We start from the raw sequence: 13801 nt of genomic DNA, 5'->3' as shown, positions 1-13801 counted from the left end.
GGTGAACCAAGTGGATCAAAAGAGGGTAAGAAACAAAAGGGTAAATTGGTGAAAAAAGCAAAGGTGGGTACAGACATTACTGTAGACAGTTCTACAGGGGCTCAAAATTTTTTCTGGAACACCCATGTTACAAATGCTAAATCTACACAGCAGAATGTAATGGTAAGGAGATATTTGAATATGAGCATCATGTCCATTGAAAATGTAAATAGTATATATTGTTAATAGTTACCTTATTTCCTGTATTCCCTAAGGAAATCGCCAAAAGATGCCTCCGTCGCTTTCAAGATGAAATCAACCTGCTGGATGTGAGGACGAAGAACATTGTTACCTGTCAGGTTCACAAAGCTAACAGAAAAGGAATACCCCAGCCATATGAAAAGTACATGGCCCTGGGATGGTACGAATTCGCCAAATCTCTTAACCTGCGTAATGGGGATACAATAGTGTGGAGTATGCTGCGATTCTCTCCGTATATCTATGTGAAGGTTGAAAGACAATGAAGAAACTGCTGCTATTTGCAAACCGTGTACTATACCTGAATTTTAATGGTTATATTATATGTTGGGAATGTTATTTTGGTACATTGTGTTATATATATTCTGCTACATGTTATTTTGTAAGCACTTTATCCAAAATGGGAATACAGTAATATTGTGACCATTAGAAGATCTAATATATAATCGTTTTCGGGACAAATTTTTTAAGTTCTCCTATTATATTCTATTAATCCGCTCTGATATGCTGTTAGTTAAAATGAAATCTGTCCCATAATATTGTATCAACATTGTACTAAGATCAGACATAAAATTATTTATTGATAGTTAACATAGTCAAACAAACCGTTCTTTGCGACATCATTATTGTAACTACATTCAGTAGAATATTCATTAGTATATTACGGTCAATTTCGTACTTTCTATTGTAAGGTTTATATCGTCGAAATAATAAAAAAACAGCACCCCGTTATAAGAGGTATAGTTAAAATGGAATGTTTGATATATGATCAAAAAGAATCAAAATAATTAATAATAGTATATATAATATGTAGTTGAATTTGAATCATTTGAATATAATAAGCCACACAAACCATTGATAATTCTTAAATCAAATTGAACATAACAGAAGCACATAGCCAGTATTCATGCACTAATTATTACAGAAAATGAAATCACACAAATGATTAAAAGCAAAGGAAACTAACATTCAGTTTTTATAACAAACACCTAAGCAAAACACACACGAAATAAAAATAGATCTAATCAATCTTCTCCATTTTAATTATCTTCTTCAGCTTGTTTGATGACAGTTCTCCATCATGTAATCCGTCCAAATCAATGGATTCACTTGATGCAGCAGGAAGATGCCTCTTACCACCAGGTGTGACAGCATCAGGCTTGAGCTCAGATGTAATTTCCAGGTCCTGCAATGCCACGATGAAGACTATTAGTTAGGAATATTGATATAAATGTAAGTAGGTAAGTGTTAGGAATACTGATATAAATGTAAGTAGGTAAGTGTGTTGCAGTGAGACTTACTGTAACCAATTCACAGTCTTCATTGGCATCTGTTTTAGCCTCATCAACACTCTCTTTAATCTATATATTGTTAAACACAGTTTTCAATATAATATAATCACAGGAAAAGTAAAAAAATGCATACACAGTTTAAAAAATTTCTACCTCCAGAGTCTCAGGTACGACAGTTTGGATTGGAATAGGTTCCTTGAGAATTTACCAAAGAAAAACAAAATCAGGCAAAAAATTGTTATAATATGAAGTCCTCTTTTATAAAACAAATGGCAGTTTATTAGAGCTGACCTCGTCTGTTCCCCATTTTTCCTTAAGTTGCTGGATAATAGGATCATTTTTTATAATCATAACGACGGAACAGTTCTTCCAGCGTGGATGCCACTTAACCTTCATAGCCATTTCCAACTTCAACAACTGATCAAGTGCTAACGGAAAGTCCAATGGATCAGTAATTCCAGCCTATTTAAACAACTGGCCATATTAGTGTACACAGAGTATTGGAAAGTACATTCTAATTCGTCTGCACAATATAAATATAACCTGAATCATAGTGTTACGAAGTTGCGATGCAGATAAACCCAACAGCATTTCACATTCTCTGTTCCAGAAGACAAAATTGCAGCTTTTGCCCCCGTGAGTAACCTCAATCTCAATCTTATACCTGAACATCATAAGAAGTCGTTCCGTTAAAAAAGCCGACAACATAGAAACATCACAAACATGACAGAAACAACATCTATTAGGGGAGAACAACTAAAACCTAAGGACTTCAGCCATGGTTTCATGACCAGCTTCACACTCAAAGGGGGGGCTGTCCCCACGCGCTATAGATTGACACATATGACAGGCACGATAGTACCATCCAAACAGAGATGCTACTAATAATTTTGTTGTAGCGACAGTAGCACAAAATGTAACCTGGACAAATAGCCGCCAAAATCAGAAACATGTGACGCATTAAACAATGAGCTTATAATTATGATAATATAGGAAAATAGAAAGACATACATCCGTAAGTTGAATAATCTCAGCAATAGGCAAAACAACAGCCTTTGAGAACAATTTTTGCACAGGGGTGAGCTGTTGATTTTCAGAACTTTGGGAGGAATATTGGGAATTCCCTCCAAGTTGTTCAGACAGGGTTACCCTGCTCTCCTCAGGCATTCTGCAGAGCATGGATCATTATCAAATTCATACATGAAAAAAATAATTGCACAAAATGGATGACACTATCAACATACCTATCAATAAAGTCTTTCATGACAGGAAAATCAGCATCAACACATAAAAGGGTCACATTGTAGGTGTTTGTCACAGACAGAGGATACTTTCCTGCAAATTCAAATTATACCTTGTCAATATATTTATCACAGATTTTGTAGTTTTAGTATTAATTTAAAAAATAAGTCATGGAATAACCTTCTTCCTTCACTTTGGCATACTGAAGCAACACAACTGTAGGGAGCGATGCAGCAACCCTAACTTTGTTAAACTTGATGAACTGATCCGCGTATGATTCCCACAGAGTACAGTTCAACATGTTGTTGCTAAACCATGATCACAACACATTAAGATATATAACATGATTCATATATCAGGCAGTCTAATGTATAAAAAAAACAAACCTGTGGTCACGCAACATCATGCTAATTTGCTGCTTCTTTGCACCCGACTCAGTCTGTGCATAACCAATACTATCCACCATTCCAACGACATCTGAAATAACTTTATTAATTTCACACGGCTAAAATGCATCAAAACATGAGATAATAAAACAGCCAAAAACCATACTCACGAATCAGAACATGTTTGTCAAACCTCCCTGTTATGATGTCGGAAAAACTTGTAAATAAAATTGATTTCAGGGGTATCTCATGTTTGTCTTCATCAAGAACAGACGTTCCAGCAGTAAACTTTATCATATATTTGTGTCCCGATGCCCTGAACGCCAGAACATAAGGCACCACCTTAAAATTAGATACAGTATAAGTATGCCCTAATAAGCATTTTTCGGTGAACACCGACACATGCGGTGCTGGAACAACATCATGAATATCATCTCCCTGCGGCAGAAACCAAAAAATGATTCAAACTATACAAACATAGGTAAATGATAAACATACTGAAACATAAACAGGGTAATCACCAATTTGTCAACAAAGATCATTTCAAAATGTTCCTTGTTGTTGGAGACAACATTCCATCTGTGGTGAATCCTAACAACAATCTTCCAAAGCTCTTTTCCATCATTGATCTCTGCTATTCTCTCAACAGGCCTTGACATGATAATGCAAATTCACACAGCACTGAATGATAATCGCAGAAGTTAGCAAGCATGGAAAGAGAAGAATGAAATCACTGATAAATAGGCAAGCCATTTAAACAGGTAATTACTACAATTGTGCAGTTTGGAACGTGGATAGGCACACAATAATGGACCTTACATAACTGCAACAGCATGAGAAGCTGGGAGGGTAAACTCCCACAGCAATAACTGCCGCAGCCCACCATGCAGATGAAGGATCAAAAATTCAGTATTAACCGCCAAAGCTGATGTGGATTAACCATGGAACAGATGCTGATGTGGATAGCCTAAGAAAGTCTCAAATGGTAGACTTTTCTTATATGATAGATATGGTGTAAAAATTAAAACAGATGAATAATCAATGGTGTAAAGTTTTTACTCAGACTGTCTAAAATTTCTTGCTCCATCACTGCTGATGATAATAATAATAATAATAATAATAATAATAATAATAATAATAATAATAATAGTAGTAGTAGTAATCACAATAATAATAATAATAATAATAATAATAATAATAATAATAATAATAATAATAATAATAATAATAATAATAATAATAATAATAATAATAATAATAATAATAATAATAATAATAATAATAATAATAATAATAATAATAATAATAATAATAATAATTACAGTACATACGTGAGAGAGTGAGAAATAAATCGAAGAGTTTGAAATTTGAGCTGCTTTGAAGTTGGCTTGACCAAGCAAAAAAGTAATAAATAGAAAGAAAAAACAAAGGAAGAGCGTGTAATTTTGTTTCTTTAATATGAGCGACCACCACCATACTTTGTCGGGGTAGGAAATCGTTGGAGAAGGAAAATATCAAAATCATAATCAATCACTGCTGTCTTAATCAATTCAACTGTTTAATTTGATATATCATGCTATGAGCTTTCATACTTAAAAGGTTAACTTAAATTATAAGTTTAGGATTCGACTTTTAGTGATATCATACTATTGTTGCCAGTACGTGTGGAATTTCTTGTTTAGTCGATAAGGCTTGTAATTAACTAATTTAGAATTTGATTAACTGAGTGTGTTTGAAATAAAAATAATCATGTTTTTCATCTTCTTGATCAACTAACATATTACATCATACAAGATCATGAATCATAATCATATATTAAAGATCATAATCATATTAATAGAATTAGAGATTTTCTTGCAAGACTCCTCTCTTATTTATACAATTAATTGCTATTAATAGAATTAGATTTTGATTTAAGTAATTCTTACGAAATCAACTAAAAAAAAGAGTATTATTCTATATAAATTATTTTTTTAGGTTCTATCTTTAATTAATATGAAATTTGAATTTCTCCTAAATGAATACTTTGACAAAAAAAATTTAAAAAAATTAACTTTCATATATCAGTTAATCACTTTCCCTATATGTTTTTAAGGAAAGAGGGTTTCATGCACCTCAAAATTCAACTATTGAGTTTTTATAAGAAAAGATAAATGTTTGTTGGCTCTTTTTATAAGTAATGGAATTATATGAATACAAGGTGTACTTTCTCAAATACAACAAGTTATTTCAAGTTAAAAAATTCAAAGACTTTTACAATAGTAAAAATTGCAATAATTTCAAGTAAAAAATTCAAGGACTTTTACACCAGTAGTAAAAATTGCAATAATACCAATCGTTAGTTGGTCCAGTGGTGATTGGTGCTGGATTTGGTAAGGAGAACCACAATTCGATCCCCCGCAACCTGAAGGGGATGGAACCACTTGATGCCAGAACTCACCCCCGAACCGGACTAAACCAGTGGTATAAAGCCAAAAAAAAATTGCAATAATTTTTTAATCTCAAACCTATTACATGTCAGATCCATGATAATATCTTAATATTATCTAACACGTTGTTAAACATGTAACTGTCATATAAATATAAAAAGAAGATGAATTGTGTGTTTTAGAAAAATAATAATTTAAAAAAATTCAATTAATTTCATAGTTTAAGAATATTTTAATAAATTAGCAATGGAAAGATAAATAAAAAGGTTAAGGATAATAGAAGTAATACTAAGTAGGAATGACAACGGGTCGGATGCGGGTTATGCACTACCAAAACCCGCACTTGAAATTAGTACCCGAACCCAAAAGTTGTTTGCGTGGTAAAATAACACTCACGCCCACACTCGTTGTGTTCAGATTTTTTCACCCAAACCCGAACCCACAGCAAAATGCATAAAATATAATTTTCCTACATATTTCCATAATATATATATATATATATATATATATATATATATATATATATATATATATATATATATATATATATATATATATATATATATAAACGGGTGTGATTTCGGGTTTTGGGTGCGGGTTTCATACTATCCAAACTCGCACCTGAAATATCGGGTGACACCCAAACCCGAACCCAAACTCAGTCAACTCGAACTTTCACCCGTTGACTTGGATTCGGGTGCAGGTGGGCCCCGCAGGTTTGGGTCTGCTTGCCATCCCTAACACTAAGAATTATAACGGTTCGGTCGAAATGAAGTGACCTAATTCTCTCCCCAATATTTGATTTTGAAAGTATCTAATATTTCTTAAAAGCTTTCAGTAGGTTGAACTCTCGAACTCCTTTATATTAGAAAAAATGAGGTTTCATGCTAATTTCTAACCAAGCAGTAAACATCTAAGAGATGCAGATAGTCTTCCTTCCAAACAGCGGAATGAAGTAGTTTGTCTTCATTCCAAACAACAATTTAAAGCGACTAGTCCCCAAGTTAAACCGAAATTTTCCACAGGCTTGTCTCAAACCAATTTGAGCTTTTGAATAGGGCTCAACTCGTGAACTGAACAGAGGTTTTGACCAGGCTAACCACGGACCACTTAGCTTTTAAACCAAGCTTATCTCTAACCAAAGAAAGCTTTTGACAAGCTTAGCTTACAAACCGGATCAAGATTTTTATCAAAATAACCACAAACTAATTTGAGATTTTGAATCAGGTTGATCTCTAACCAAAGTAACCTTTTGTCTAGGCTAGGCTTACAAACTGAAACGACGACTTAGAATCTAAATCCCCAAACCAAAGCTTTTAACTGGTTAAGCTTTTAACCCAAACAAACAACCTCTTATGGATAAATTATTCAACCAACAGAAAATACTCCTTGGTAAATTCACAACAAAACCCTTCTCAGAATGACAACAAATGCCTCACCAAACAAAAGCACTTTCTCGAAGCGCTACGGCTAAATTCAAGGGAGAGAAAGTAAAGAAAATAATTTTTAGAGAGAGAGTGAGAATTGAGGTATGAAGGATCGTGTTTTTGAATGTAAAAATGTGAAGGGAATGACCTTTATTTATAGGCTAGAGGTCGGCACATAAAAGGAAACTTTCTTGGCCCAAAATTAATGTGCCAATCAATTTGCATCATGCTCTAATCAATTGGAAGGCCTCAAAATAAATGTTTAGGTTGTTCATTAAGACATTGTCCTAAACGTTTAAGGACAGTTTTTCCGCTAACCAAATTGACTTGATATAAGTGTTTGTGAGAACAAGATTTGATTTTGCATCTGACCTTTAGTTTTGATGATAACAATACATTGTTTCTTAGAGAACAATTTTGTATCCTAATGGTTTTTGTCTAGTGTGTAGCTTTTGCTAACATGTTTTGATTCTAATAGTAAGATGTGTGACATCATCAGTTTTTGGAATCAACACACTCTGACTCTGGAGAGATACAAGTGCACTTTACAAATTATAAGCCAAGTTTTGGAATGCTACTAAACAACAGTTCTGAAGAACATTTGTCTAAAAGCTTCTGACTATGACTCTGATACAAGAGCATCTAAAGTTTTCAAGCTCTAAAGATTGTGGGCTTCCAAGTTTTAAGGTTCTGAGACCAAGTTCTCAACACTCTAAAGACAAGGTTATGGAAAACAAGTTCTGAAGACAAGGTTCTAAAAACTCTCTTTCAGCTTTTGATCCTTCTAAATATGCTTCATGAACACGCATTCTGAAGCTTCTGAAGAATAGAGGATAAGATCAAAAAGGTTTTACGTGAGTGAATAGTACATGGTACAAGATCAAATATTCTTTCCACTACACTGATTTTATGGTGTAAGGACAATACTATGGTACCATTTTGTCTACCACTCTCACTGACCGTTATGCAAGAATACAGCTAGAATTCTAAAATTCCTATTCTATCCTCCAACGTCTCTTTCTATGCCTATATAAAGAAGACTTAGAAGCATGGAAAACAAGAATTTTAAGAATAACTCTCGATACTACTCTCATGCGAATGTTTGCACAATATCTTAAATATTTCATCTTTGTGAGAAAACCTGTAAAGCAATGAACTTTTGTTCATAAACTTGCTCTTAAAGCTTTTGTGATATTCATTTTATTTCATTTGTGTAATCTACTTTCATAGAAGAATCTTTGTAAACGCACCATTTTTATATTAACTTTTGAGTTGATATTGTTCCTAAAGAGATTAGGGTAAAGTTAGATTTATCAAGAAGACATTGACAATAGATCTTTATGGTTGTAATCAGTTTGGTGATAATGGATTAAGTCCTTGTGAGAAGGAAAAATCACCTTAGTGGGTGGACTAGAGGTAGCTTCGTTAACAGCGAACCAGGATAAAAATATTGTATCTATTATTTTTATTCTAAATTCTTTGTGTTGTTTGTCTTGGTTGAGAAAAAGTTTTTATTCTTGAAACCCAATTCAACCCCCCCCCCTTTTCTTGTGTTTCCTTTTCCTTCAATTGGCATCAGAGCTCTGGTTCTTGTATTGAGATAAAGATCCGGAAATTCTTTGAAACACAATGGCAGGAAATGTCCCTCCACCAGCTACACCTGTTGTTAATGAAAGAGATCACTATAGTGCAAAACCTCCCATTTTTTATGGAGAAAAGTTTGATTATTGGAAAGACAGAATAAAAATTTTCTTTTTTTGGCCATGATGTAGAATTATGGGATATGATAGTTGATGTCTACATTCATCCTATTGATGCTAGTGGTAATAAGATAGAAAGAAAAGTGGTAACTGACCAACAAAAGAAATATTACAAAAAGAATCACAAGGCTAGAACCATTCTGTTGAATTTTATTTCAATATTTGATTCCTTGAGAATGAATCATGAAGGAAATTCTCAAGTGAAAGAAACTAAGGCGCTTTCCTTGATACAGAAGTATAAAGCCTTCAAAATGGAGGATGATGAAACTGTTGAGAACATGTTATCAAGGTTTCAGACTCTAGTTTCAAGACTGAAGATTCTGAACAAAGATTACTCTACTGCAGATCATGTTAAAAAGATTATCAGAATTCTACTCAAGAAATAGAGACATATGGTAAGTGCACTGAAACTGTCTAAGGATCTGAACAACACTACTCTTGAGGAACTTGTTATTTCTTTGAGAAGTCATGATATAGAGCTTGAAGAAGATGAGCCTTAAATAAAAGGAAAATATGTGGCTCTGAAATCTATGGGAATGTTTGAAAAGACTAAAGTCTTTCTAGCTAAAAAGGAAGAAGAATCTGAAGAAGATGAGTTGTCTCTTCTCTCTAGAGGGTTAACCAACTCTAAAAGAAAAGTCAAATTTCATAGGATCAAAAAGGACGGGTGGTTACTTCGAATCTACTTCTGAACAGAAGAAGATTGGTTCTAGCAAAGACATCACATGCTTTAAATGCAAGGAGCCAAGTCACTCAAGAATGAATGTCCCAAGCTCAGAAAGGACAAGCCCAAGAAGAAACTCTTTAGAGGGAAGAAGAAAATACTAATGGTTGCCTAGGATGATTCTGATTCTTCAAAAGATGACTCTGAGGAAGAGCAAGAAAATATGGCGATGATGGTAAATAGGCATATGATGAAAATATTGCATCAGAATTAGAATCAGAGCCAGACTGTGAAGAGGTATTTTCTGACCTATCTCGTTTTGAATTAGAATTATGCTTATCTAAATATCTGGAATAGTATCAGAAGCTTCATAACAAATACAAGGATCTAAAACAAGTCCATATATTTGAATCTGGAACACATAGTAAGCTTAAGAAAGAATTTTGCATTTTAAACGAATAAAATTTTATTCTTAAGAATGACAACTCTTCCCTTAAAAGCAAGAGTTCAAAACTTGAAGAAGAAATATTTTAAGAAGCTTCTGTGAATTGTAGTAATGTCATAAAGAAGTATGATAAATCTTTTCAGACATTTCTGACTAATAACATAGATAGAAGCAAAATAGCTTCAATGATCTGTGGAGTTAGCAAAAACGGAACAAGAGGTCTTGGTTATGTGCCTAAAGAAAACCTATTTCAAAACCTAAGGAAAAACCAAAAGATCTTAATACATGTTTTCACTATTCATATAGGCTTGATTATTCTGCACCTAAACCTAAGTTTGTTAAAAACTCTGGGAGTACTAACAAGAAAGGACCCAAAAAGATATGGGTACCTAAGGACAAGATAATATATGTTCCATACATCCTTAGGAGCTCAGTTAAAACACCATTTATGGTACCTGGACTCTGGATGCTTACGACACATAACGTGAAGAAGGCATATGTTCCAAAGCTTGGAACTTAAGGATGGTGGCTTTGTAGATTTTGGAGGTGATCAGAAAGGGAAGATCATTGACTCTGGAATAGTTGGTAACGGTTATCTCCCTTCTATTACTAATGTCTTACTTGTTGATGTATTAAAACATAATCTATTGTCCATAAGTCAACTAAGTTACAATGGTTATGATATAATCTTTCATCAAAAGTCTTGTAAAGATGTTAGTCAAAAAGATGGCTCCATTTTGTTCAATGGAAAGAGGGAGAACAATATCTATAAAATCAAACTTTATGATTTGAAAGAACAAAATGTTAAATGTCTTATGTTTGTTAATGAAGAGCAATGGATCTGGCATTGACGATTGGGCCACGTTAACATGAGAAGAATTTCTCAGATAAAGAAACTTGATTTAGTCATAGACCTTCCAAATCTGAAGTTCTCTTCAGACGCTCTTTGTGAAGCATGTCAGAAAGACAGATTTTCAAAGGCTTCTTTCAAAGCAAAGAATGTTGTTTATACTTCTAGACTTTTGGAACTCTTGCATGTTGACCTCTTTGGACTAATGAAAATTGCTTCTATCAGTGGCAAGAAGTATGGTTTAGTCATTATTGATGACTACAACATCTGGACATGGGTAAGTTCTTAAGACACAAGGATGAGTCACATTTTCTGTTCTCTACCTTCAGCTCACAAGTGCAAAATGATAAAGATGTCAAGATTGTTAAAGTCAGAAGTGCTCATGATGGAGAGTTTGAAAATAAGCATTTTGAAAAACTCTTTCATGAGAATGGTATTCCCCATGATTTTTCTGGTATTTCCCATGATTTCTCTTTCCCTAGATCTCCATAGAAAAATGGAGTTGTAGAGAGAAAGAATAAAACTCTGCATGGGGAGGCTAGAACCATGATCAATGAGACTAACATGGCTAAGCACTTCTGGGCTGAGGCAGTAAACACAACATGTTATATTCAGAACAGGATCTCTATAAGACCTATTCTAGGTAAGACTTCTTATGAATTATGGAAGAACAGAAAACCCAAAAATTCATATTTTCATCCTTTTAGATGTGATTGTTTTATTATGAACACTAAAGACAATCTGAACAAGTTTGATTCTAAGGCGCAAAAATATTTAATGTTAGGATATTCTGAATGCTCAAAAGTCTATAGAGTGTATAACACTGAAACACGAATTGTTGAGGAATAAATTCATGTTAGATTTAATGATAAGCTTGATCCTAAAAAGTCAAAGCTAGTTGAGAAGTTTGTAGATATGGAGATTACTTATTCAGGTTCTGAAGATAAAGAAGTTGTTGCTAAAGGATCTAAGACTAAAGAATTTGAAGTTGTTCAACTAGAAGTAGTTGAAACTCAAACTCCTATGAGAAATCACAAACAAAAATACTCACATTTTGAAGAATTGGTTCTGGGTGACATGATTGAACCAGTCAGAACCAGATCCTCATTCAAACCTTTTGAAGAGACACTTCTGGGTTTGGTGTCCCTTATAGAGCCTATATCGATTGATGAAGCACTTACGAACACTGAGTGGATTTTGGATATTGCAAGAAGAACTAAATCATTTCTCAAGAAATGATGTTTGGGATCTTGTGCCTATACCCAAAGGAACTCGTGTTATTGGAACTAAATGGATTTTCAGGAACAAGCTGAATGAGAAAGGAGAAGTGGTAAGAAACAAGTACAGAATAGTGGCACGAGTTTATAGTCAACAAGAGGGGATTGACTATACATAAACCTTTGCACCATTTTCCACGTTAGAATATATTCATCTCTTAATTTCTTTTGCAGTTAATCATAACATCATCTTATATCGGATGGATGTTAAGAGTGCATTTCTGAATGGTTACATAACTGAAGAAGTGTATGTAAACTAACCCCTAGCTTTGAAAATTATAAATATTTCCAGAATTCATTTTCAAACTTAAGAAATCATTGTATGGTCAAAAATAAGCTCCTAGAGCATGGTATGAAAGAATAAACAATTTTCTCTTAGAAAATGATTTCACCGGAGGAAAGGTTGACACTACTTTACTCTATAGGAAATTCAAAAATAATATTCTAGTATTTCAAAGATGATATTTGATGTGTCCGCAAGTGCACGGATTTATCGAAGTAATATAAAAGGTTGTCGAACCACAGAGACCAATGTCAACCTATTGTAATTTATTTTTGCTTTGTAAAGCTAAGGCTAATGAATGTTTGATAAAGGGGAAACTAACTACTAAAACTAAAATAAAACTAAGATTAAGATGAATATAAGAAAAGGGAGACCAGAATGTGGATTCTGCGTACTTCGGAAACTCTGTAATTCGTTGGCTTATTAAAAATGTTAAAAACATATTTAGTAGAAAATATTAGCTTAAAGACTAAATATCACACTCTCGTGATCTTGAATAAAGTCACGCTCTTCAACCATAGGACATTGCTCTCGCTCGCCCACTTAAATCAAGGGACGCAGTTTGAAAACTAAACAAGTTCTGATTAATCCTAAAGCGCTCTCGCTGTGTTTAGGATTAATGCCTAGTTTTTACTATCTGGTTCGACCCCCACGCTCTCGCAGCGCCTGTTCGAACCTTAATAGATCTCTCACTCTCGTGACGAAATCGTGGTAGGTAACCTTTCACTCTCGTGACAAGGTTACCTAAATTAATTGTAAAAACATAAACCAAAATATAAATTAATAATAATAACTAAGCCAACACAATAATTACCGAGTCCCGTCGGAGACGACAGTCCTCACACATCGGACTCAAAACAATTTAGCCGGACATGAAATTAAGCGTAAACAAATTAAACAGGCGGATGAAAATTAAAAAGAACATGGCAATTAAATTAACGACAGTAAGTCAAAATAATAAGAAAGCATAAAATGAAACCTGTAAATGATGAAATAAAAGAAACTGGAATTAACTTCTGAAATTATCTTCGCGTAATGAAAGGAAACAGAAACTAAATCTAAATTTGTGGTAGTTCCTTGATGTGAGAAACTGCCACTTTTACATGGTAGAAAAACTGCCTAAAACTAAACAAGGAAAAATTCTGCCGAGAAGAAGAGTGTGCTTTCTCTGATTAATGTCGAGTATTTATATTGCTTTGAGTTCAGCTAGGTTGAGAAAATATAGGAGGAAAAGTAGTAGCTTCCGTCTTGGACTTAGTTCACGGAGAGAAATAAGGAAAGCTAGAAAATAGGAGGAAGTTAGGGCGTGAGTGTGTGACTAACGTCACATACTTTTTAAGTGGACGACGGACGGCAGGGGGGGTGTGACGGTCGTCGTGACATGGTGTGCGACGGTTGTCGTGGCATGGTGTGTGACGGTCGTCACATTTCATATGTATATATAAATACATAAGTGACACTTGTCACTTTATATATGTATATATATATATATATATATATATATATATA

The 13801-nt window shown here is 33.8% G+C and overlaps 1 protein-coding gene across 1 annotated transcript; it reads right to left on the bottom strand.

Annotated features, from left to right (window-relative positions):
* Positions 1 to 2285: 2285 nt before the first annotated feature.
* Positions 2286 to 3816, bottom strand: LOC131637566 (uncharacterized). The gene is made up of 7 exons (XM_058908165.1): positions 3679 to 3816; positions 3515 to 3595; positions 3158 to 3276; positions 2952 to 3079; positions 2774 to 2864; positions 2541 to 2697; positions 2286 to 2450 (listed from the first exon to the last, which is right to left on the bottom strand). Exons 1-7 carry the CDS (start codon positions 3814 to 3816, stop codon positions 2286 to 2288), a joined length of 879 nt encoding a protein of 292 aa, XP_058764148.1.
* Between the last annotated feature and the right edge of the window lie 9985 nt (positions 3817 to 13801).

This window comes from Vicia villosa, unplaced genomic scaffold (genome assembly GCF_029867415.1).
Source record: "Vicia villosa cultivar HV-30 ecotype Madison, WI unplaced genomic scaffold, Vvil1.0 ctg.002029F_1_1, whole genome shotgun sequence".
Classification (NCBI taxonomy): Eukaryota; Viridiplantae; Streptophyta; class Magnoliopsida; order Fabales; family Fabaceae; genus Vicia; species Vicia villosa.
The sequence above is the reverse complement of the archived record's forward strand: the minus strand, read 5'-3'. Positions and strand labels throughout refer to the sequence as shown.